General features: G+C 37.1%; 1 protein-coding gene across 3 annotated transcripts; it reads right to left on the reverse strand.

Annotated features, from left to right (window-relative positions):
- Positions 1 to 937: 937 nt before the first annotated feature.
- Positions 938 to 24,906, reverse strand: DDX6 (DEAD-box helicase 6). Of its 3 annotated transcripts, none has more exons than XM_072427078.1 (14): positions 24,697 to 24,906; positions 20,682 to 21,152; positions 16,350 to 16,413; positions 13,112 to 13,216; positions 12,898 to 13,027; positions 12,622 to 12,768; positions 11,542 to 11,636; positions 10,687 to 10,809; positions 9,086 to 9,214; positions 8,533 to 8,649; positions 7,996 to 8,059; positions 6,111 to 6,212; positions 5,251 to 5,430; positions 938 to 4,337 (listed from the first exon to the last, which is right to left on the reverse strand). In XM_072427078.1, the coding sequence occupies exons 2-13, from the start codon at positions 20,876 to 20,878 to the stop codon at positions 5,258 to 5,260; spliced, it is 1,446 nt and encodes a 481-aa protein (XP_072283179.1). In that variant the 5' UTR covers positions 20,879 to 21,152; positions 24,697 to 24,906; the 3' UTR covers positions 938 to 4,337; positions 5,251 to 5,257. The 3 variants fall into 3 exon arrangements, with proteins under 3 accessions (XP_072283179.1, XP_072283178.1, XP_072283180.1); XM_072427077.1 differs by having other exon boundaries at positions 24,683 to 24,906; XM_072427079.1 differs by lacking the exon at positions 24,697 to 24,906 and adding an exon at positions 24,201 to 24,467.
- Between the last annotated feature and the right edge of the window lie 1,151 nt (positions 24,907 to 26,057).

Consider the following 26,057-nt stretch of genomic DNA (forward strand, 5'->3'; position numbering starts at 1 on the left):
ATAGAAGACTCGAATAATTTTAGTATAATGCATCTCCACATTCAACTCCACCCATATAATGTCTCAACTTCACACACTACATAAACAATTTCTTCTTCCACATCACTTCTCTCATACAGACACCATCACCCTTTAATTTGACTGTCTTTACGAAAGAGTATACTGAGGAATATTGACAGCCCAGTCATGCTAAGAACAAAGCCAGGATTCAGCAATACCAACTAAGCCAATAGTGCTCTTCATTCATTAAGGCTTCCATCACCTCTATTTTGTTTGCCAGACTTCTAGCCAGGCTGTTGCCTGCATCGATTGCCAAATCCTTTTGTTTTTCAGTACAAATTGAAAATAAATAGAAGACATGTAAATATATTAATATTTTCCTATTAACAAGACTTTCTGGTGACTGCATTTGTGACCGTGCTAATATTCAAATGCAGCAACAGAAGCCTAGAATCTGTTAGGTTGTACTTAATGGAAATCTTTTACACCCTTAATGTATGCTACTGATGTCTATGAAGCTGTTCATATTGTGCCAACATTATGCAGCACTGTACATTAAATAGGGGTTACAAATGACAAATACAAACAATGACTGCAGAGGAGAGGACCCTGCTTAAAAGACCTTACAATACAAGATGTCCTCTGCTTTAAATCTTTCTTTGAGGAAAGAAAGGCTAATAAGGAGAATGTAAGATGGATGGGTAGCAGAACACAATGTAGTAAAAGTTACTCGGGTGCAACATTAAATGGTAGTTCAGCTGTAAAAGACATTGGTCTGTTACAGGACACCGTGGTAATCACAAATCTGAAATAAAAATGAATGAACTACATAAACACAATGTCAAACAGTAAAAGTGTGAGAGGGCCCTTAAGGATGCCATAGCAAAATATACCTTATAACATATGTAAGTGGGTGTAATATAAGAACACAAACACATTGTTTCCAGTGGGAATTTATTAACAAAAAACAAAACATCAAGATTGTACCATTTATCTTCCATACTGGTAATATCCACCAACTACAAATGGAGATGAAAAAAAAAGTTCCCACTGGGCCATTTTCTTACTTCATATAAAGCCAAATTTTAACAGTTTAGCTGCACCACTGTGCGTGCTGTAATCCATTACACTGTGCAATCTTTGGTGGCTGCAACTAAACCATCTAAGCATTAGAAAATGGCAATTAACCTTTTATTGTTGTGATCTTCTGATTTGAAAAGACAACAATTAAAAGGTAAAGCAGACCCATAAACTGAAAGCAATCCCCTCATTTAAACTGGCCATCCAGCCTCCCTTAATACGTAAACTGGTAAAAGCAACCAACAATGAAATTACCTACAGAAACTGGTGATACAAAAGCTTTACCTGATGTCCATCACAATTATTCCTAGTTGAAGTGGGATATCTGCTTACAAGGAGATTCAGTCCATAGGAGACCAAATCTCACAAACCAAAGTTTCATCGTTTTGTCACATTACTGGTGTTGGATGAAGCACAGAACACCAGTTTCTGTGGTAAATGTATATTAGTATTTTTGTAATTTTATCCATTTGTATTAAGGGGGTGGTATAGACAGGAAATGAGGCAAGTTTAGCCATGAAAGTCTGCCTTAAGATTTGGGTAAGATTTGCCTAATTGCCTACCAGCAGATAGTGCCTCTACTGATGCCAACTACTAGCAGGCAAGTAGTTATTACCAACCCCCACCCCTCACATCAAGGGTAATAATTCCATACCCTTTGGCCCATATTTATCAAACATACTGGGAAACATTTCAAAAACTTGTCCAAAACCAAACTTAAAGAACATGCTCCAACCAAAACGGTAGGAGATTCTCTTTAATAAATAAACCTAAATATCCATCGTTTAGTTTTTCACCCATCTTGAAAATCAGATTTTTAAACAAACACATTAAGTGGATAACCACTCCTGAAATGAATCCCAATATGATTTTTTATTTTATTTTATTTTTTTAATCTGCCCAACCCACCCACCTCCAACCCCTGAAAAAAAAAGGACCAGAATGAGATGAATAATCAATCCATACATAATATTTTAACCAAAAAAGCCAATTTTATCATACTGCTTTAACAAGCTAGTTTAGTTCAAAGTCATGCAAAGATAAAGATGCTCCCATCTCATTCTAGAAAAAGAAAAAAAAGAAAAAAATATTTCCTTGCCGATAATTAGGTGGAGAATGGAGAAACCATTTTCCAGTATTTCTGGGTACAAGTGAAGCTCTTTTATAATAATAAAAAAAGCTACACAAGCTTCACTGGCAGGTCTGGGCTAACAATAATAATCACTGCCAGACTTCAATTGCAGTCATTTTAATGAAACAAAGTAATGCTTCTTTGTACACAAAACAAAAACTGTTACTTGCCAATCTTTGGAAGACTGCAACCTAAACCAATATCCAGTATACAACTTATATAAAAAGGGACAAAATTGTTTTTATAGAGCATCTTCTACTTTGCTTTCAATTATGCTCCAACATAGAATACCTAAGACAGCACCTTAGCAAAGGCAACTTCAAAACTGCTGCCACAATATTCCTAGGGTGCTCAGTGTAACTCCTTGTGCAATATAGAAACTGAGCACAGAACCTCCTGTGTACTGAGAGAGGTTTAAAATTTAGTGGCGGGGAAAGAAATTCATGGGAGGACCATAGCTTTAGCACCAGCAACACTGCCACTTGGAATTGCAGTAAAACAATGCACGATGACAGGTGCAGCTTCAATAGAGTAACTGGGCAAAAGAAAAGTCATTTATTGCACCATGATCCCAAAAATAAAAAGTATGCACAGGTCAGTTTTCAGTAGCAGAACTGCAAGTCAAAGTTAAAGTATCCCCATTAATGAATTTTCGCCAATTATGTCTGCCTGCAATGTATGTTTCTGGGTTTCATGAAGACAACGCCAGTTGCTTTTTCCTGTGCTTCCAAGGGGCACCTGGTTGTGCTCTACTAAATACTAAAGTTTTATCATAAACCTTAAAAACAAAAAGGGCTGCACAATCCAGGCGGTGAAGAAAAAGGACAAAAACTAAAGTGATGGTTTCCTTTAACATTTAGAATAGTACGAGGCTGCTTTTAAGCCGATAAAATAAAAAAAGACTTTTCATTAATACTCCAAACTTTGTAAGATGGAGCAAAGGTCAATCTATTTTATCAATTATGGAGGAAATGCCATTTTCACATAACAGAAGGTTTTGAAACTGGGGAAGTTAACATTCCAATAACAATTTTAAAAAAATGATGCCGGAATGAGCTTCTTGAATTCGGATTTGGTTCTAATTCACAAAGAAACCTTCAGTAAACCATCAAAACTAAAAGTTATACCTCCCCCATAAAAAAAAAAAAAAATGTATATATATATTTACAGTTTTGTACAAGTATACACATCAAATCCGAAAGATTTTTCCCCTCATGCAAGGGACATCTTGAAAGAGAGGGGTATGGATTTGTATTATATATGAACACAAATGTTGCTTGCAGGTTAATAAAAATTACACATTTAGTGTTCAAAAAAGAACAAATCAAAATAGCAACGCCAATAAGGTGGAGAATGGAAAAATATGAGTTTTACTCCCTAAATTGTTTTCTGACTCAGGCTCTTTTTGCTTGTGTAATTACAGGTGTACATATTTACATGTCATTGGGACCCCTGAAGCAAGCTTTTGATTTTTCAGATGAAAGTATGCATGAAACAGTTTTACAGCTAGTAGTTCATGATCTGCAATTTCCACATATGGTTTAAGAAATAAATCAAGGAAAATTAATATCATGTTTGTCTTATAAGGGCTGCATGAAAGGTCTTATACATAAGGCACTTTGCACAAGTAAAATAGTTTGCTTATGGAATATCATTAAAACATGAACTTTAAACTGCCACAAGAAGATGTACAGGAGGAATGACAAACTGGCTTTCAACTGTCTGCAACTTTCCAACTGAAGGGACTTCCTAAACCAAGTATTGCATTGCTGACCCAGGTAAAAACAAAACCATTATAAAGCATATAATAGTGCAAGGGTCCTGAAGCAGAAAAGTGGCCAGAGGGTTTTCTATTATGCACTCCCTCTCCAAAATTAACAGAATGAGAAAACAATTAAGTGCAACTACATTAATCTTATGAGCACACAGTGCAAACAATGGGATCATTAAAAATTTCTGAAGAAAAAAAAAAAAAAAAAAAAAAAAAAAAGATTTTCGGCTCAAAACTGCTGGTAAGTGTTCTTGAAGGCAGGAGAGAGGAAAAAAGCCATGAAAGGGGGGAAGAAGCCCTCATCAAGAAAATTATGCATTTTGGGATCCTCATCTTCTCGGGGCCAGACCATGCCTAAAATAAAAATAAGAACAGTTAAACAATGCATACAGGTTTACCTAATCCTGCATTTGTATGCCAGTGACTGATCTGAACAGAATTGTGAATGTTGGATTTGAAGACACCCATAACCTCCTGGGCGGTTTATTTCTGTACGGATTTATTTGTATAAAATTGGTACATTGTCTTTCATGGAAATTTATTTTACAGTATAACAATCATTTCAAAATAAATAAATGTAATACATTTAATAAACTGTCATGATTTTGTGTTTCAAACTTTATTATACTGTAAAATAAATTTTCATGAAAGACAATGTACTCCTTTCAGACATGTAAATCCAGTGTATTGCATTCAATACAGTTATTTTGTATTGAATGCAATACAAATTAATTTAAAATTCCCGCCACGCCCCTAGTGAGGGCTGTACGCACCAACATCACCCGGAACTCACAGGGAATGTCAGCGCACTCGCCGGGGGACAGATCCAGGAAGAGGACGGCAGGAAACTATTAAACAATTGCAGCTCCAACTTTTGACTCTAAAATCTTCAACTTTTTTTGTCCAGTATTTTTACTTTGCACAGGTTTACAAGATTCTTCATTGATTTTCACTAGCGGAAGCATTTAAAAAACACACAGACTGAATGCAACAATACCCACACACTGACCACCACTGGGTATACCTTGCTAGTACCAGCTTTAGATTATTGTGTGCTGATTCACGGCAATCAGTGGTTAAGAGTTTATGAAATACTAAGACCAGCCTGCCTAGCATCAACAGCCAAACAGAGAAAAAAAAAATTCTGCATTTAAACTTCAGACCTGCTTTGACCTAATAAAATGGCCAGTGAATATTTTATCGGTAAATGCATGTGTCACCTTAAAGCCTTTTTGTTTATGAAACAGATCACAAAGAAAACACTCACTTGCAGATTAATGTTTCTCCTCTCCTGATTCGCTGTGATACTCAGCCACATAGAGGCTTTTGTCGATACTGGTGGGTATGGGCTTGATCTCTGTTCCCAGCTGCTCTTCAATACTTTTAAGGTTAAATCTATCATCATAGGTTATCAGGTTGATGGCAAGCCCAAGATGACCAAAACGACCTAGTAAAACAAATAAAAAAAATGAACTTTTGAAAAATGATCGCTAACAGCATTACTTTTTAGCATTTCACATCAAAGTAGGCAAACATCTGCTTCAAACTGTTTGGTTGCTAAACATTCTTGGGAAAAATTGATATACAGCAATGCAAATTTGTATTAGGTGAACTTCCCTGCTTATACCTATAGAGCGAGTGTACTAGTACTGCTGATGCACCATTAGCTTACAATTCACCAAGCAGGCTGGGCTACAGATTATTAGGCAAAGCTTACAGAACACACAAACTTACACCAACACACCTTATCAAATATCTACTGGCACATAAAGGCCAAGTTCAAACTAGTATATTAGCAAGCAGTAACGCTGTATTAATTGCTCCAAAAAATATTGGGATAAATGTGTGTTTTCCTTCTAAGATATTTGTTGTAGTACAGCCATGCTTTTTTTCAGAGCTTTAACCACTCCAACCTCTTGTAAAAATTACATTTTTACACAAAGAAGTTTAAAAAAAACTCAGTATGCAAAAGCAAGTGCAGGCACTTGCCTGTGCTTCCAAACATTTCACCCCTTTCCAATAACCCCACAATGTCCAATGTGCATTCCGCCTTTGGATGCCACTTAAGCGAAGATCAGGCAGACACCTTGGTAAATACAGGCATAAAACCACATGTTAAATGCTTACCTGATCTGCCTATACGATGTAGATAGGTCTCTGCCAACTTTGGAAAGTCAAAGTTTATCACCACATTCACAGCTTGAATATCAATACCACGGGTAAACAAATCTAAAGGATGGGAGAAAAAAAGAAATCGAACATTTATCAGCCACATTCAAGTATCGTAAGTACATGCAACAATGATGTCTTTTTAGGTGTTAAAAGTACTGTATTAATAGGAATCCTGTATTCACCTCTAAGACTGAAAGTACCAAGAAAATTGGTGGAAGAGCTTTACATATGCCAGAAGAAAAATGTAAGTTACTAATGCTGCTCATTGTGGTTTATACCTAACGACCATTCAAGATACGGAAACTAAAGCATCAGAAAGAGGGGGAAAAAAACAGGTTACAAGCATTGTCCGGAGTGGTAATGACAAGTTCCCAGTTTTGGTTAAGTGATTCAAACATTGGGATGTTAGAGAATTTATTGGGGAAGTTTTACAAGGTAGGTGCACTGGGGGTATGAAGAGTTCAGAATATCAACCTAGAACAGGTTATCTATTAACAACTATTTTCTGCGGCTAACGCATTACAGGTGTTGGTGCTTTGGGATGCCATTCATTGTGAATGGCAATACATGGGGCAGGTGAAAGCTTTGATCCTTTGTCATGTACAAGACAATCCATTTACAATGCACCTTTGTCAAAGCAACATAAATCCCATGTGCACCACAATAGACAGCCCCGGGGTTAACAGACCCCCTCAAATTCTAATGCCAAATCACACGTTGTCTGCCCTTAGAGCTCAAGACCTCAATTTCTACTGCCAAAAAAGCTAAAACCTAAAACCAACATTCATCAAACAAGGCTTTTAGATACTAGTATAAATAAATAGCAGGAGATGTTGACCAGATGCACTGCTATATTTTAATTTGTTAGTACTGCTTACAGCTTGTACAGGTTGACCAGAGACCCAGATGGTCCTTTCATTACAAAAGTTCTTGGCTGGCACATTCCATCAATGAACATAGCAAGAATTTTGGGAATTGGCATACTGATAACATCCAATAGTTTGTGTTATGATCGCTTCAAGTGAGAAGCTTCATCAAAAGGTTAATAGCAAAAACAAATCACCACCTACTGGTGATTTTCTTGATTGGTTTACACAGCACATACTCCATGCAGTGTAGAGTTTAGCTCTATTTAGCCAGCAACAGAGGATTCAAGGACAGCCATTGCTGAAGGGAACAATATTACGTGTGTGCCAAAATTTGCAAGTATTATTGCAAAAGCTTACCTAGAGTTTTTTCCCCCTACTTTAACCCCCCTAGCGGTAATCCTGAGTGTGACTCGGGGTGGAATTCACTTGCAAAAAGCGGTAAATTTGGAAGCCCCTCTTACCTGTGCCCCGCTCTTTAGCGACGATCAAACCGATTCCGCGGTATATGTCGGGGGCGTGGCCAGGTGGGAAATTTAAAAGCAGATTACAGAGTATGCCGCCTGGGTCCTTGCCACGCCGCTGCTTGCACTTAGATGCGATGCACTATGCAGGATTTCTGCAGTTTTTCAGTGAGAATTTTTTGATAATAGTTTTTTTTGAAAATTTACATTGTTGTGGTCTAATATTTCATTATTTTTTATAATTATTTATAATTCATGATTGTATTATCATTATTATAATTATTATACCCGGGAGTAAATCCCAAGAAATACACACTATATCCCACAATATAAACAAAAATTTATATGCAAAAAAAATAGGATTACGTTTTTGCATAAAAAAAACGACAATTAGAAAGCATGGGGGGTACAAACCCTTTCACTTAGGATTTTCCTTACATAAGCTACTAAAACATGTCAATTATATAAAGAACCCCACAACAGGTTTTTTTTTTTTTTTTTAAATCTTACCAGTGCAAACAAGATTTCGGCATAAGCCATTTCTGAAATCATGGAAAACTCTATTCCTGTGCTCCTGAAAGACATAAGACATTATAAAACATTACATTAAAAGCCGATTTCAACATCCAGCAATTAGACAGAATGTGCACCGTTTTTAATCTATGCTTGGGACAAACATTTCTTTCAGCATGATACCTTTCCTAATTTATATGCAAGGGACATGTGTCAGGCTGCCACTAACCTATATATATATACTGGCCCAAGAAGCAACTAAGTCACCAATAATTTAATACTACTGCTAGATAAAACACTTTAGTTGTCCTGTCCATCTAAACATTTACCAACAGATTAGAAGGCAGCCCATGTATGTCCACCTGTTTATTTCACTACAAGGGCTAATGGGTGTAGTTAACCTAGAAAAAGTTTGTCCGCATGCAAGTTAAAATGTAACGAAAAAAGATACGGCAATGTAGAGTATTTTAAAAAATAAGGCCAGATAAAAATGTAACTTCAAATATCTACAAATATTGCACATGTATTACAGACCTGTCTCATCTTTGCATGTATATAGAAGCACGAATAACCCAGCTGAGATATTTTCTTGGCCAACAGCTCTACTCGCTGAGATGAGTTGCAGAAAATGATTGACTGGTTAATCTGAAGCTGTAAACAAACCAACAAACAATGGTTATTCCTGTGACCTTTCTGGGAAGATGAAGATTTTTCACACAAATTCAAACATTGTCATTTTGTTCCTTTATTAATAGTTAACTTCTAAATTCCTAAAGAATTTAGAAAAGAGTAGTAAAGACACAAAGTACAACTACAAGAAAAAAAAAAGCCATGAATTTTTGCAATAAAAAGCTACTTCCAACACCAATGTCTGTAAAAAAGCCAGCAAAGAGAATGAAGCATACAAACAGCACTGTATCACTGAATGAAAGCGTGTCAAAGTACAGCACTGTTACATGTCCTGAAAAATGTGCACTGCTCCACTGGAAGTGTTTTTTGTAAAACTTTTGCTGGAGTTTTTTTTTTTTAAGTTATTGGCAAAACATTTTTAGAAAATGATACAAGGTAATGGAATTCCAACACTTACCCTTGAAAAAAGTGTGTTAAGGCAGTGAACCTTTTGCCTTTCTGTAACATAAGCATAGTACTGTGTAACTCCCTTTAACGTAAGCTCTTCCATCAGGTTGATCTCATATGGTTTTTGCAAGTGGGAGGACTAGATACAAATTAGAAAAGGATGAAGTTAGAAACATCACACCAAGATGAAAAACAGTCCTTTTTGGATCAAAAACACTTTAAAGTGAATGTCAAAGAGAAATAAACCTATACTACTTGTTTAAACCTGTTGATCTGTCAAACCAGAAATCACTCAAAGCATGTCTACAGAAAAAAAAACATTTTGTACATATCTGCAATTAACCCCTCCTAGTGGTAATCCCGAGTGTGACTCAGGGTGGATTTTATCTTGCAAGAAGCGGTAATCCCGAGTCACACTCGGGGTAACTTTAGAAGCCCCCCATACCTTTGCCCTGCGCTCCAGCGGCGATCTGATGGTCCCACTGTGATGCCGGGAAATTTAAGAGCAGATTACCAAGTAATCTGCTTTTAGATACCACCCGGGTACCGGCCGCTGCTCGGATCAGTGAGATGCGACACACAACGCAGGACTTCTGCATTGTGCTTGACATCTAACTGCAGATGCAAGCAGCAATAGTAAATTCTGGGGGTGATGCCAGATGGCACCACCCCCGGAATTTGCCATTGCTGGTTATGTGGTTATGTATTCGGGGGTGTGGCCGGGTGGGAAATTTAAAAGCAGATTACAATTACAATGTCTTTACAGTAAAAAAAACACTATACAACAAAATAAAAATGAAAAGTACATTTTTAATTTTATATTTTATTTTAAATGACATTGTTGTCTATTTCATTATTTTTTAAACGTACTGAAAAAAACCTGTTCATGTGCCCAAAATAGTGAGTTTCTTACTTTCTCCAAAACACCTTCATTTTCAGTTCTGAATTCCAAAGCACCTAGTCTCAGCCATGCTTACTTTATTTCTGAAGCTTTATAAAGACACCAATGCATTAAGCCGCAAACCAAATAAGTTGGTTCAAAAGAAATTTTGTCAAGACGTGACCATAAAGCTTCTTGCTGCAATAATCTTCTGACAGCACACAGATCACAAGGGAATTAATCTTACAACATACAAAGGAAATGTGGAAAAAGCTTTATAAATGCATTACTTTCCTGCATAAAATCAGTAACAAACAAGTTGTTTTTTTAAGTTTAAATTTTCCAATCTTATGAAAATGCTGAAGATGGTCAATCAGAACTGCAGGCCCTTAAAATCAGAGACTAATTTGCACAAGAAATATACATGAACTTTATGCTCAATAAGTCAGCCACAGTAATTTGCTGCCTTGTAACCACCATTCAGTTACAGGGCACAAAGGTGCTTACAGCCAGAAGCACATGAAGGATTGGTTTTAAAACCTGAGAATGAAAGATCTCTGCTAAAGTACCAACATTTAGAGGGAGGCTAATAATTAAGTCATCCCTGCTGTGCAACACACCACTCACATTACCTGAAATCATGCTCTTCACATTTGCTTCAATCATTGGGTCATGAAAATTGTTAAACTAAAAAATGTTCAGAAACAGAAAAAAAATAAGCTTCTGCTTACCATGAATTTCTGCACACTTAGAGGAAATGTGGCTGAATAAAGGAGAATTTGTCTGTTTTTAGGTAGCGTAGAAATAATATCCTCCATAATCTGTACAAAATCTTGAGAAAGCAGTTTATCAGCCTGTAAAGAAGAAAGATTTTATTGTTTACTATGTGAAGCGTGCAGTGAAAATGACCCTAAAAATGTTTATTCAAACAGGATCAATTTATTTACCTGGTAATGTCACTAATCCACCATAAAGTAATGATAATTCCGTGTGTGTAATCTACACAAATCATGAACACAATCTCCAAAATTCTTGCAAACGATGGACGTTGCAAAAACCTTTTCAAACATACCCATGTGCAGAGATAAATGTATGCAGATCAATAACTGTCTAATACACCCCCCTCCAACTTCTTCAACCTTCTGAAAGACACCAAGCTGCACCACATTCTCCCAAGATCGTAGCCATGCATCCCATATAACAAAGCCTTTGAAATACTAAGGTTTTACTCTCCCCCATTAGACATTATGTAGACTTTATTTGTAAGTAAGGTTGTACAAGAGGTCATGGTGCTGTACAGCCACCTGACCAGAATGAATAGACCACAGGACAGGAGAACAAAGCTGGAATTCTAAAGAGGCCATACAGTACTGATCAATGTGCACAGCAAATGTGTTTGTTAAACAGGCACAGATAAGCAAGACCTGAAAAGGGGGGCTGGGGACATTCCAAATGCAGGGATAACCACCAGTTGTGACTTAAAGCAATAACCCTTAAATGAACACAGGTAAAGAAATAGAATTATGATGTGGTGGCATTAAACAGTTAATAAATTGTTTATTTTTAAGGATTACAAAAATCCTTACCTCATCTAAAACGATCATCTGAATATGGTCTACTTTAGCTACGCCTTTTTTGATGAGATCCAGAATCCTTCCTGGAGTTGCTATTACCACATGAACTAAAACAGAACAAATCATGCTTGAGATTAAACTTTATTGTGGAACAGAGAAACATGGGGGAATATAAATTGCAAACAGAATGATGAAAAGCTGCCTCAGTGCCTAGCTACCTTGAGAGTCACTGACTGACAAGGGTGCAAGAAGCTCCAATGCACAAGCTTGTACTAGGTCATTTACTAGTAAACACAGCTTCTATAGAACTTAACTGTCTATAGCAGGGGTCATCAAACTCCAGCATTTAGGCCAGATACGGTCTAGCTGGTAGTTTGTTCAGGCCTAACGCCTCTGGCCGATCTGGCCTGATGCCAGCCGTCAACCCGCGGCAGAGGCGGAACAAACTACTGGAACTGGAGTCGCATACGGCTCTTGAGCTTTCGTGTGGTGGCTCCCTTCCCTATTTACTGCGGCAAATGGGAACATTCCCTCTCCCCTGTACGCATTGTGCCATTAGGGCAGGACTACAGAGAGAGTCTGGCCTAGTGTGCTCCTGTTTGCTGACCTCTGGTCTATAGTCTTAACTGCATACCTATATAGTCCTCAAAAAAACATATGCTACAGTCTATGTTTAATAAAAACAGACCAGACCATTCCATTCTTTGCCAAGCCACTCTAGTACAATAAAATATGTATGGTTTTATGTGCTTCATATTTTAAATCTTGGTTTGTTAAATACCTGGCTAACTTCACATAAATATGATTACTTTAAAATTGAATTTTAAAAAAGTAAACATTTAAAATGCTTAAAAAAGGTTTATATATGTAATCAGCAGCACCACTGCCAGATAAGGAATCTTGAAATGCTCTAGCTCAGAGGTACTTCAGGCAAGCATTTCACTTTTCTGCCATAAGCCAAAGTTTTAAAATGTTAAGAAAATTAAGCCACTAGAAGGGATGGTAGTATCAACTTGCACTTGTAGGTTTTTTCACATAAAGCCCTTCTTTTTTTTTTAAGCTACTTAATGCATTTGTGACAAGATCACTTACCTGTATCATCCAGTCTCATGATATCATCTCTAAGGTTAGTGCCTCCAGTTGTTGCCATGACCTTTACCCCTCCAAGGTGCTTGCTAACTTGGATGCAGATCTGACTGACCTGAAGTGCAAGCTCTCGAGTCGGTACAATCACCATCGCTGAAAGATGAACAAAAAGATTACTCATTGGTGATAAACCATTTATAAAATGCATATTTTGAAACAATGTTAGGATATAATTTGCTAAAACTTTGTCACTGATACCAAATATCTGTAATTTGTACACACCTTGTATGCAGTCTCTCTTTAGGTCCAGCCGTTCAAGTAAGGGAATGAGGTAGGCTCCACTCTTGCCAGTTCCATTTTTAGCTCTAGCCAGGATATCCCTACCAGACAAAGCAATAGGAATGCTCTCCTCCTAAAGATGGGAGGGGGGAAGTCATGTAACGATCGTCAAGGTATAATACAAATAAATCAGTGCTAATATTTTAGTCTTACAAACCTGGATTGGAGAAGGTTTTTCCCATCCCATTTCAAAAATCCCCATGAGCAGCTCTCTTTTTAAACAGTAATCTTCAAACTCATTGCCTTTTGTAGAGGTGACATCCTGTAACAATATTAACAGTCATTTACTAGAAAATAAAAATCTAACTTTCAAAACTGACTAAAGCAGACCCATCACCAAAATGTTTGCTTTACATAATCAGGTAAGATATCATTTCTGAGTTTCACACCACGACTACCATTAGGCTGGGTCTACACGGACGTTTTTAAAAACACGTTAACATTCCTATTGCGTTTATATGCATTTTTAAGTACTTTTAACCACCTGGGCGTTTCACTGATGTCTAGATTTCTGTACCAAAAGCAGTACACTGTTTTTCATGAAATATTTTTTTTAAATTGTAGACCTGTAACTTACAGAAATATGTCCGAACAAGGGTCTAGTAGATATCACGAATATAAAAAAGTTTAAAACACACAATCATGTGTAAAAAAAAAAAAAAAAAAAAATTACTTTTAATAAAATTAATAAAGAACACAAAAATCAGCTTAAACAAGAATACATAAAAAAATCAAAAATACTGAAAATGCAAAAATTTGGTATACTGTATAGTAATATTTTTCTAAAACACCTCCCTAGTGTGGTAAATTTTAAAACAGTCCAACGTCACATACCTATAGATAAAACCACATAAATATATTTTGTATTATTTTGTATTGGATTGGATACAGGACTTTGTAATGAATCCAATACAAAATATTTGAATTTCCCGCTACGACCCCCATCGACAGGCGCAGGCACGGACATCATTAGGAATCGCCGAGGGACGCGTACGCGAACGCCGGGTGCTCTAATTCTTTCCGAAATTCCATGCAAAAAGTGTTAAATTTTTGGCATGGAAATTTATTTTAGATTGTAGGCTATAATTCACAGAATTACTCAATTACTTATAATTCACCGAATTACAACAAATTACTGCATAACTCACCAAAAATAACCAAAATTTTATAAATTTAATAAAATTTTTTATAAAACATAAAAAAAAAAAATAGTGTATAATGTAATGTATTTTACAGTAGCTTACATAATATATAATACAATAATATATATATTATATAAGGATTTCTTTGTATTGGACTCAATACAGCTTTTTTTGTATTGAGTTCAATACAAAGGTATTTGAATTTCCCGCCCCCCAACGACGTCACCGGGAAGCCCCGGACATCGTCACTGCACTCGCCGGGAGAGGACTGAAGACAGAAGACGTGTCCGGAGGAGCTCCGGCGACCGGGTAAGTATATTCTTACAGTTGTAATCCGATTGTCATACAATGTATGACAATCGGATTGCAATATAACGCTTGTTTAACCACCTGAGAAAAGTTCGGGTTTAACACTTTTTGCAAGTGTTTTTACCCCGAACCAAGGTCGGGTTAAACGGCCGGGTGGTTAATAGTTTTAAAGCTTGCCTTTAAAATGCTGGAAAATGTCTATGCCCTGTTTATGTTTTGAGTGCTTAAAAACACGGGAAAACATCCCATTGAAGTCAATGGAAGCATTTGCCCATGTTTTTGGGTGCTTTCCAGCTTTAAGAGAGCGTTTTATTTTTTAAACGTTGCAAGCAAAGTTTAAGATAAAGCTCATAAATGTGCCTAAACGTCCTGGTGTAGATTAGCTCATTGGATTGCATAGGGATTTTAAACATGGCTTTAAAAGCCTCAGGTTAAACGCTGGGGAAAACGTCTGTGTAGACTAAGCCCTTTATATTCCTAATATAATGACTAGTTCTACACCTATGACCATTATATGGATTGTACCGTCACATATTCCCTTACCCTTATTTACATCACTTAACATACACATACCTGGTATGTTTTGCCTTTTCTTTGACACTTGTACCTCTTATCCTTCAGATATATTTCAATTTGATTCTAACATACACACATACTGTTTTGAGAAATCCATAAAGTTGCTTTTGGTCCAGTATTTGACCTATATTATGGATTATGTTTTCATAACGGTTTATTCTGCTCATTATGTAGTGTAAATATCGGTCTCCACAAGTACCCAAAGAAGCCCAAGTGCCAAAACGTGTTGGTCCTAGAGACCTTATGTGTACTTAAGTATTTAATAAACAATTAGAACTGACTGTTTAGTAAGACCATGCTTACTGGTCAATTGTTGATGATCTTTAATTCATTAATGTACAGCGCTGCATATTATGTTGACACTTTATAAATCCTGTTTAATAATGATAATGAAATATAGATATTTGATTTTTGTACAAACCTACATATTTGATTTATGAATGTTTCACTGTGTATTTTGTACTGGTAAAAACTTTTACTATAACTTGACGACAACTAGACCACCTTAATAAACATATCTATTGGCCCTCAAACAAATCCCCTCTCTTTCCTATCCTCTTCCTACATTTTCTTTTTGTACTCAAGGGGGAGGAGACTTTAAAACAAATTGAAGGTATCACAGTTACCTACATAAATAGGTTAACTTATTTAAAGCAAAACTTTTTTTGAAGGGGGAATCCCTACTGGTTTTACTGCCACAGCCATAAAGACTGAATGGGAGCACAGAGCCTCCTGTGCTATTTTAAAACCATAAGAATTTACCTACACAACATTATATGGTGCGTTTCTGTTCAGCCTTTTGCATGCCGAGTTCAAGCTTAGCCAAGACATACCTGGCTGTAAGTACTTGCCCATGGTTTGCACAGAATCACACTGCATGTCTTCAGTATGGGAAGAGTACAGGACACGTACAGAAAGTTTCTGGAAAAACAAGCTCTGTGCACCAAACTGAAATCTCAATGGTATTAGCCTGCCCAGGTATAATCTGTAATTTATGAATCACCCCCATGTATAGAGACAATGTAGGGGGTCAGGGAGTTTAATGCAAACCAAAAGTGTAGTCTTTGGCGAAATTGCTGCCAATAACGGTTTTGACACTGAAAGGCATGTGAACCATCTATTGCTCACCCTGCACCATTGCTTTTACTGGTTACTCTGCCTTCGATAACATTATCATAATGGTAGGCAAAAGACGTTTCGTCCATCATGGTGACTAGGATCTGCCCAACCATAAATATAATATATAAATTATTTTGCGGCAAGTTCACCTTGAATACACTAAATGCCTTTGCAAACTTGGTATTACCTTGTATAGATATCAGTAGCACCTATATATATATATATATAATAAATAAAATAAAGGCTCACCGAAGTCTTAATACGCAGGTCTTTTGGAGGGAGTTTTAACGTCTTCTTCCAGTCGTCACCAGGTCTAGAAGCAAGAAGATAATTTTATCATATATCAAGTACAGCACACTATAAAATACACAGTGTGGATATAATAGAACAGTTAAAGGGGTGGGAGAAGCTCCACTTTTTTTTTTTTTTTTAGTACACACAGTGTTCAGACATTTTATATTGCAACATTGTATACCTTAACTACCCCTAGATCCAATTTTAAAACTGCATTGGTTTAATGGACATTTCTGCAATCCTCATTTGCATTTTAACAAAGCATTCAGTTTGTGGGTATTGCAGGGTTTAGAGGTACAACTGATTGTTATTCACTACTATACAGCAATAAACCCCAATGCAAAACTGGCTTTAGGCTTTCAATCCTTCTGTGGAGACTACTATAGCAGCAAAGTTCAACACAATTGAAAGGTGGTAAAGCAAACATACAGAAAAGAGCTTAAAAAATAAAATAGGAATGGGAGCCTTTATATGTAATAAACAAAGGCCAGACCCATGAACATACCTATAGACAAACTACACCAAGAAAACCTTATTCACATAGAGAAAAAGTATAAAAGGTCTTTGAGACGGTTTAAAACTTTCAAGGGTCAATAAAGCTGAGCCTTACATTTAGATACAAACATTACCTAATTCTGTTGAACTTTTTTTTATAAACATCTGATCACAATACTAAATTAGAAATTTATAAAAAAAACAAAACAAAAGCACTTTTTTAAGCAATCACTTTGGTTTGTATCTATAATTTTTCATTTAGTCAGTTTAAATGAAAAAACTTTTTTGTCCCATAACGATAGAACACAGACCATGCATTAGTATACATAACATACATAAAGATATATACAAGGAAATTTGCTTTTTACACCTACTTACAGTGTGAAAAGCAGCAATCCAATGAAAATAGTAAAGAAAATTTATATGATTTCTAACGCCCGCACAATGCACTTTTAATGCAACAGGAAGATTTAGATAGAAGACCAGCGGAAATTGTGCAGGGGCCCAACAATGGAACAGTTGTATTCATTAAAAGATAAAGATACCATCTCTATACCTAAACTTAAGAATTTGACAATCCTGTTAAAGGGGTAAACTGACAGACTAGAAAGTGGTTAGATCTGCCAAGTTGTTGTTGACCAGTGGATTCTGAGTCTGTAAATTTTGACTCTGTAGCCAATAATTGCTTTTAATTCCACAGCCCTGCCTATAACAATGATCATCAAGACAGCACACATTACCATGCTATGAAGAATAGCAGCGACAGATGTTACTCCTTCCCCATTACACAAACTACATTTTCCAGTGAGATGCACTTTAAAGACTTTAGCTGGGCTTGGCATGCTGGGGGCTAGAGCTGGTCAGTGAGCAAGTGATGCATCTAGTTCCTTTACATATCAACAAGCCAGGTATAAACTATACAGAATGACATTGAGACTCTCAAAGGAATTTCTAATTTCTTTTTACCTCCTGGGCGTTTCATTTGTCTGGATTTAAAGGTCTAAAAGCGGTACATTGTCTTTCATGAAAATGTATTTTCCAGTATAATATAGTATGAGTAAAATAAAGTTTGAAACAAAATCACATCAAAATAATAAATTAAATTATAAGTTTTCGTTTTCAACTATTATACTCACTCAAAATTTTTCATGAGACAATGTACTGCTTTTAGACATAAATTCAGTGCATTTCATTCAATAGAGTTATTTTGTATTGAATGCAATACAAAATAATTGGAAATTCCCACCTTGCCCCTAGCGACTGCTGTATGCACCAACCTCACCAGGAACGCCCGGAGAACGGATCGAGGAAGATGACATGGCCAGAGGATGGCAGTACACTGGAGGACACTGATGGGACCAGGTAATCCTTTTTTTTTTTTTACTTTAGCTTTGTTTAGGGTTACTGCTTTCAGCAGGTTTTTTTTTTTTTACCCCAAGTCACACTGGGGCTTACCGTAAGCTCGGGAGGTTATTGACCACAAGAATTCATCAAGAATAACCCATGGCATTATAAATACATTTAAGTGAATGACAAGGCAGGGGGAGGATTAAAACAGAAATCTATGTAATGGAGCCCTTGTCTCATTCATGACCAGACAGCAGAATTCACAAGACAGGAAAAATTAATACTTTTTTGAAAGGTTAAAACACCAACTTTTTAGCAATAGTGTCCCTAACAAGTTTTTATCCTATCCAGAACACACATTTTGGCTGGTTTATCACCGTTAGCCAAGCAGCAATAAATCTAGCCCTTACTATACCCAAATGCTGCGCTGATAGAGCAAAACTCCAGCAACTCCTGGCCATATTCTTTTAGGATCATCACAAATGGGTACCTTCACCAATCAATAGACTGTGTAAGAGGGAGCAGGTTTTGACCAGAACAGCCCACTGGCTGGCCCTAGCTGGGTCCATTGGTTGATACAACCGGTGCTTCACTGATCTCTGGTGATTGCAGGATGACTACAGTATAAAACTGGCCAATGTACCTACAAGAAGGAGAAAAGGGGTTGCATTCTCATACAAAGCACAATGACAAATAATGACCACAATCACAAAGATACCAAGGAAACCCTTCCACATTTTGAGTGAATCAAGTCAACAAAAAGACCTTTGGGGGTTTTGATATACTGTATCTGATGTTGATTTTATTCTGCTTACATTTTTGCTTTATATAAACTCTTGCCAAAAATTCACGAACGTTCTATTCTGGGCTTCCCCCTGGTCTTTATATGACCTTAACAGGGTGGATTCACCACATAGCTACAATACAAGTCTAAGAAATCTGCGGCATGTTCTATCTGAAAATTACAATTTAAACAGGACAATAGAACCATAAAAAGTCTGTCAGTTAAACACTACTATTCCCAGCAACCTTACATCCAGAACCACAATACCTTGGGAGTAGCGAGCATCAAGGCCCAAACCAGAGGAGACCGAACCACAGCTCCTTGCACTCGCAGGACCTCTTTTTATTAAGAGATTTAATAATAGACGCCTTATAGTTTTCAGTTCCTAAAGCAAATATTTTTTCTTACCCCTTCCTAAAGAACAATGTGTGTTCAATATTAAAACTTAAGGAAAAGGTCTGGTAACTAAAGCAGTAAACCATCATCCTCTTTTCCAAAACTGCAAGCTATTCTAGGATTTGACATACACACACACACATTATCCATCTATCTATATATACCCATATACCACAAACACTAATATATATTGCATTATTACCTATATCATGCGCAGATTTCACTTTTAACAAAGGTCAGAAAACCAACAATTCAGTAGTTTTAATATATCAATAAGATCTTAAAATTTTGTATAGAAAGATTGTTTGCATAGTTTTTTTTTTTACAACCCATGAAAAAGTGGGTATTTAAAAATTTTTTTTTTAAACTGTGGAAAAGAAAATACTGTAAATACCCATAAACATCAACTATTCAGTAGAAGCATTAATAAATCCTATTATATACATAAATCAAACATCATAGCTTAAAAATGCCAGTAGTGCGAACGACCACATTAGAAAGAAAGGAAAGTAATGCTGGGGTAAACAAGGAGTCACAGTTAGGCAGGCTTGTCCTTACTGAATAATTTTTCAATTCTACCGGGACCAACTGCAGCAGTACACACAAACCTTGCTTGCATTGCAGTCCATAGACCCATCTCCTATCCCACGGTCACCTAATTCTGTCAGCAGATAAGGATCCAGATTAAAAAAGACTTTTTTGGGGAAAACTGCTTAACAATGTTTTTTGCCTGTACTTTTGCTTTAAGCAAAGTGTTCCTGGCTATATAAAACTCTCACATTCTAAACTGTATTCTATATTGCACACTGCTCCACTCTGTACAACTATAGAGACGGGTCTTAGATATATGTACAATATAGAAGTACCAACACACAAATCCAAAAGCTTACAGATGACATTTATAAAAGGTATATGTAACCAGACAGAAGTGGTAAAATTGATGCATCTATGCCCATTTTTCACATACAGTTTCAGTGCTTGTAGAACTTTTCAACTTGTCAGCGGCTCCACTACCAATGCACATTCTGGAATTTGATAACTGAAAACATGTATTAGTATTACTTGGAACAGGCTTACATTCAGAAAAACAAGAGCCAAATATGAAGAACAGAAGGGCTAAGAGCCACAATGGTAACAGTAAATAGGGCCAGCAAAGACTTAATACAGCATAAGGAAAAACATTTGAAGAAAATGCCCACTGTTCTATTCATTTTCATACCAGTAATCATACGATATTTGGAATAGTACCCATAACGCATACTTACTTAATACCACTGCCCATACTCTGTGCTTGCTGCTGACTTCCATTATTGATTGTGCTGGCATTTTTCAGCTGGTTAATTTGCAGTGTTGGTGTTCCCCCATTTCCAGGCCCTGGGCTTTGTTTTACTGGGCCCCTCAACTGCCCATTTTGACTGGACAGACCCATTAAAACAGGGTTCTCTGTTCTCGTGGTGCTCATTTTGTTATTTTTTTATTTAATAGCGTCCCTTTGAAAGTTTCTTTCAGCTTCACAAGTTCTGAAAATCAGTACAGAGACTAATAGTTTATATGACTCTTCAAATGAAGAGATAATGTCTTGCTCAGTAAATGAGTCCGTAATGCAACTTAAACAAGTGCTTGTTCTTCTTAAAGTCTTTGAACTATGAAATCACTTGTTCTGATGCACAAAATCAACTTTATAAAAAAAAGCCCTCGGACATAGATGAAATTTGCTTTTGTTCAACGATTGCAACCTAAAAAAGAAAAGAAAATATGTTAGCTACAACAAATAGACAAACTTTATAAGCATTCAGATAGAATATTTCATATTTTGTTTTAAAATGTTTACTCCAGAACAGGATGCATGTACTTCCAATCACATTTTAAAGCTAACTAAACCTAAAAGTCTACAAAGTGTCACCAAAAAAGGAAGTTGGGGCAAGTGTTAAGCCAACATTCACCATTCTCCCATTCAATTGACCCCCCCGCACCCTATCTTTTACCAACTTAACACTCTTGTTCAGCAATAATCGGCCACCATGATAGGTAAATAAATGTTTGTTGTCTGTTAAATAGACCATTGAAAGTTTACTGCCCTTTTAAATTAAGCATTGCAATGCCAGGGCAGGGAGTGTGTTACTAACACAAACCTTGATGGTTATAAGACAATACAGTCACACCATCTATGGACTGGTAAACCCCCTCCCCCTGAGTGTGACTTGGGGTGGATTTAGTGTACCAAAAGAGGTAATCCCGAGTCACGTTCAGGGTAGCTTTAAACAAAAAAACCCACTTACCTTGTGCCTTCGATGTGCCCCAGCAACCTGCTGGTTCCTGCAGGTCTTGGGGACACATCCTGCTCCTCCGATCACCAACCGCATAATGCAGTGACGATCTCCGGAGTTTTCTTGTGACATTGGTGCGGGCAGATCGGCGGGATATTCAAATAATTTTTTTAATATATAATACATATATATATATAATACATGCTTCTGTACAGTTATATTACATGTTTTTTTTTGTGTTTTTTATTTAAAGTTTAATAAAAAATGTTTTAAATATCGGTGATTTATGCCTAAGAATTATAGCCTACAATGTAAAACATTTCCATGCAAAAAATGGAACACTTTTTGCATGGAAATTTGCACAGAATTAGAATGTCAGGGAGGTTAGGCAACAATTTTTTTAAAAATATTTTGCTATGCTAAAATTAACAATCACCAGAGAAGTGATCTATAGTCTTTTCTTAAAATTGTTTAGGACCACATTTTAACCAGAGACCATGTTTAAAAAAAAAAAAAAAAAAATGTGTTTCACCTGCTTTTAGAAATCATTGAATGCTTTATAAGTACAATGTTCTGTCTGCACGTTTCTTTTTAAATGGGGTTAATATATAAAATGAAAATGACCACTTCATAAACATAAGATTAAAAAAATTACGGTTTTGAGTGTAAATCACAATGGAGATTAACCCAATGCTTTGTGACCTTAGCCAATAAAAAAAAGGATTTATTTACACAGCAGTCTACTTATCTGACCATTTGAAGACTTCATTACAGCAAATAAGTGACTTTGATAAAATATAAACATGTCAGGACATCAGTTACCAACTAAACAAAGCCTGCCAAGGTTCCACTGTTTGACTACCCACAGAACATTAACATATAAAAAAAAAAGAGCCAGACCACAACTGTATAATCATACTTACCTCCGGCATTTGTACCAGCCAGTGGTGACAATCTAAAAGGAGCAGCCAATCATTCATATTTATGAAAAAGTGAGGAAGGGCATGAAACAATGGTAGATCAGCCCCCATAGAAGACTATGGAGTTCTATTTCACAGGAAGAAAAAATACCAACAGCCTCCAATTCTCTAAAGTATGAATTTACAAAGGGGGATAATGATTGGGGTAGGTCAGGTAGTCAAAGAAAAGGATAACGCACACTTCCCCTTTACCTCTAACCTTTCCTTTACCTCTAAAAATTAACACTGTCTAGGTTAGAGAGGTACATGGAGGACATTTAATACAAAACTTGATGTTAAATTACAATATTGAAGAATATCCGATTTCTGTCTTTGATAATTAAATAATCGGAAGCAATGAAAACAAGTGCATTGTGGAAATGATTTCCTTTTAACACGGGCTTAGCTGAGAGCTAACACGCCAGGATATAAAGATCCTCATATTAAAAAAGTTTCTTCCAGGGGAGTGCAACAAGTTTGGAAAATTAGACTTCAATGCCAAAAAAAAAAAAAAAAATAATAATTCTAACTTTGTGGTAAAACTTTTTTCACTGAGCCTACTGCCAAACCTGGCCAGAGATCACTGAGGAATTACAGAATATATTCTCCTTGCTGGTCATTGGTGTGTTCCATGAATAAAGCTGGAGGGGTCCAGTGCGAGGCTATTCATGTCTGGGGCCAACACCATAACGGTTGCGAGTACTCACTTGGCTCCGATCCTCAGCAGCTTGTATTGTTTTCATTGGAGAGCTGTTGACATGGATCTGCTTGTCCTTTTTTTCAAAAAACTAGGAGGTTTTGTTTTAGCAGCTTTTGAAGTTATTTTAGTATTTAGAGAATTCACTTTAATTGTACAATATAAACACTAGAACATAAAGATAAACATATTCCGTATTTATACCTACAAAGTTTATCAGTTACTTCAGAACCAATGCGTACATTTAACCTAAATACGTGAAACACAGAATACTCACCTGCTGATACAGCTACTCTGACACAAGTATTAATAGAAAATTGTATTAAAGATTTTTTACTATTCCATCACATTGTGATTGATCAGGGTAGAGGATATCTCTCCCCCAACTTGTGGTCATTGTGAGGCCCTTTCGGTATAGAGGAGCCTTCCTATAGAAGTGTATGGGGGATCGGAATAGCCCAGCTTTCCTATAGAAGTGTATGGGGGATCAGTATAGAGGAGCCTTCCCGTAGAAGTGTATGGAGATCGGAACAGCACAGCCTTCCTATAGAAGTGTATGGAGATCAGTACAGAAGAGCCTTCCTATAGAAGGGTATGGGGGATCATTATAGAGGAGTCTTCCTAAAGAAATGTACGGGGAATCAGTATGGTGGAGCCTTCCTATATAAGTGTATGGGGGATCAGTACAGAGGAGAGAGGAGGCTTCCTATAGAAGTGTATGGGAGATCAGTATAGAGGAGGCTTCCTATAGAAGTGTATGGGGGATCGGAATAGCACAGCCTTCTCATAGAGATGCATAGCAGGGCCTTGTTATGTTGATTCTATAATAATGGCCGCACGGCTATATAACAACATCCTTACCTCGGCGCACTGATCCTAAGCAGACAATACCCTGTCCTGTACCGGGACCTCTAACATTCGCTCTCGGTTCGCTCAGTCTGCATGCAGTGATCGGGCAGAGCGGCCTGGCTGCGCTCCCCGGCTTCCCTGTGACGTAATAGGCCACACAAAGCCAGCCGTGACACAATAACACGTCAGGAAACAAAGACACCCCGAAACCATCGCACTCCCTACCCCAGCCCTATACTACACCGGGGCCCCGGAGCGGATGGACATAAAGGGCCCCTAGAAACACAAACTGCGCAATAGTGCGGCCTACACACCGCCTAAACCCCAGCGCCTTCCGGGGCCCACCGCCCGAAGCTGCCTCCTCCTGCCCCTCAGCCCTCCCCACCATCGTCCCTACAAAGCTCCAATCCCTCCTAGCAGCGGTCTCACCGTGACTCCCACCCGCTCCCCGCCATCTCCTCCAACCCACAGCCCCCACAAATCACCACACGCACCCTGCAGATCGTACTTCCAAATCGTCCACGCCGATTTATTCTTTTCTTCTTTCGTGTCTTAATGCTGTTTGTATCTGCGTAAATCTATAGTATTACCACTATTAGACATAAGTAATGTATATTTTCAAGCCTCGCGTTTTCCTTAGTCGAAGGTCCAAAATGGCTTCCTTCCTCCTTTAAACCCTCCCTACGCCGCGCGTGTGAATTCTTCCGCCGACAGATTGGACTATGACTAGTGCTGCGACGATCACTCCGCGCACTGTGTGCAAATTTTAGTATTCTTCCGCTGTGTTTGGATTGTGTGTTTACTGTATACAATAATCCCTGCGGGTGGAATACAATAATATACACAGCATGGGGGAATACACTAATATACACAGCATGGGGGCAGCTTTATAAAAAAATAAAACATTATAGTCAGGAGACTAAGCTATCCAAGTCAATACTGTTGGATAGAATCAGGAAATGTTAAAACTCCTGTTAGGGCCCATTCACACTATGCTTGTACAAAGTTGAATGTGTGTCACGTCACATGTTTTCCTGAACTGCATTAGGAAGCCGATTTATTATTCAATCTGCCTCACCACAGGACAAAAAAAGTCTTCTTTTCATTACAAGCATTAATTATAAGGTCTATTTATAAAGCAGCAAATCTGAAATTCACTGAAACATTCACTGGCAGAAAACCAGTTGAAACAGATTGATCTGGAAGATTATCCCCCAAGGAATGTTTCAGTAAATGTTAGATTCACTGCTTTATAAATTGATCCCTGCAATGGTTTAGTGTCAACTCAAATAGGGTCTATTTATAAAGCAGTGATTCTGACATTCACTGAAACATTATTTGGTGGAATCCTTTAATCTATGTGTTTCACTGGAATGAACAGATTCTCCACAAGGGAATGCTTCAGTGAATGATAAATTCACTGATTTTAAATGGACCTCATATAGTCAGAATGGCAATGGCCTTGGGTCAGATCAAAGTGAATGGTTTAAAACACTTGTATATAATAATAAACATGCAATTTTGGCACACACAACCAAAATGTTGTCTTATCACCATTACAAAGTATTTGTATTGTGCTCCTTAGAGAGATAACGTTAAAATTCCTGAGGTAATAACATGGCATGTGCCATAACAATCCCTTCCTTCATCCATTTGACTGTTATACTTCATTGCTGAAAATAACAATCATTATAACTTTGCGAATCAAGCCAATGAACAGTTGGGTAAAATGATTGCATAGCACTACAAAGCAGGATTTACATACAAAATGGAGCAGATAAAATAACCCTCATACCATAGTGTACATAATGTACATAGTACATACACCATTATGTACTATAATGAGTAGGGTACAATAAAGGATACTTA

The sequence above is a fragment of the Pyxicephalus adspersus genome, chromosome 11 (genome assembly GCF_032062135.1).
Source record: "Pyxicephalus adspersus chromosome 11, UCB_Pads_2.0, whole genome shotgun sequence".
Lineage (NCBI taxonomy): Eukaryota > Metazoa > Chordata > Amphibia > Anura > Pyxicephalidae > Pyxicephalus > Pyxicephalus adspersus.

Bases quoted from the DNA above. Each gene is read 5' to 3' on its own strand.
- DDX6 (XM_072427078.1), bottom strand. From the start codon at position 20,878: ATGAGCACCACGAGAACAGAGAACCCTGTTTTAATGGGTCTGTCCAGT. The intron at 8,060-8,532 runs GTCTGTAATACA...TATGTCTTTCAG, and splicing joins TACATGCAAAGATGAGACAG to GAGCACAGGAATAGAGTTTT. The intron at 5,431-6,110 runs GTAAGCATTTAA...TTGTTTTACTAG, and splicing joins ACATCGTATAGGCAGATCAG to GTCGTTTTGGTCATCTTGGG.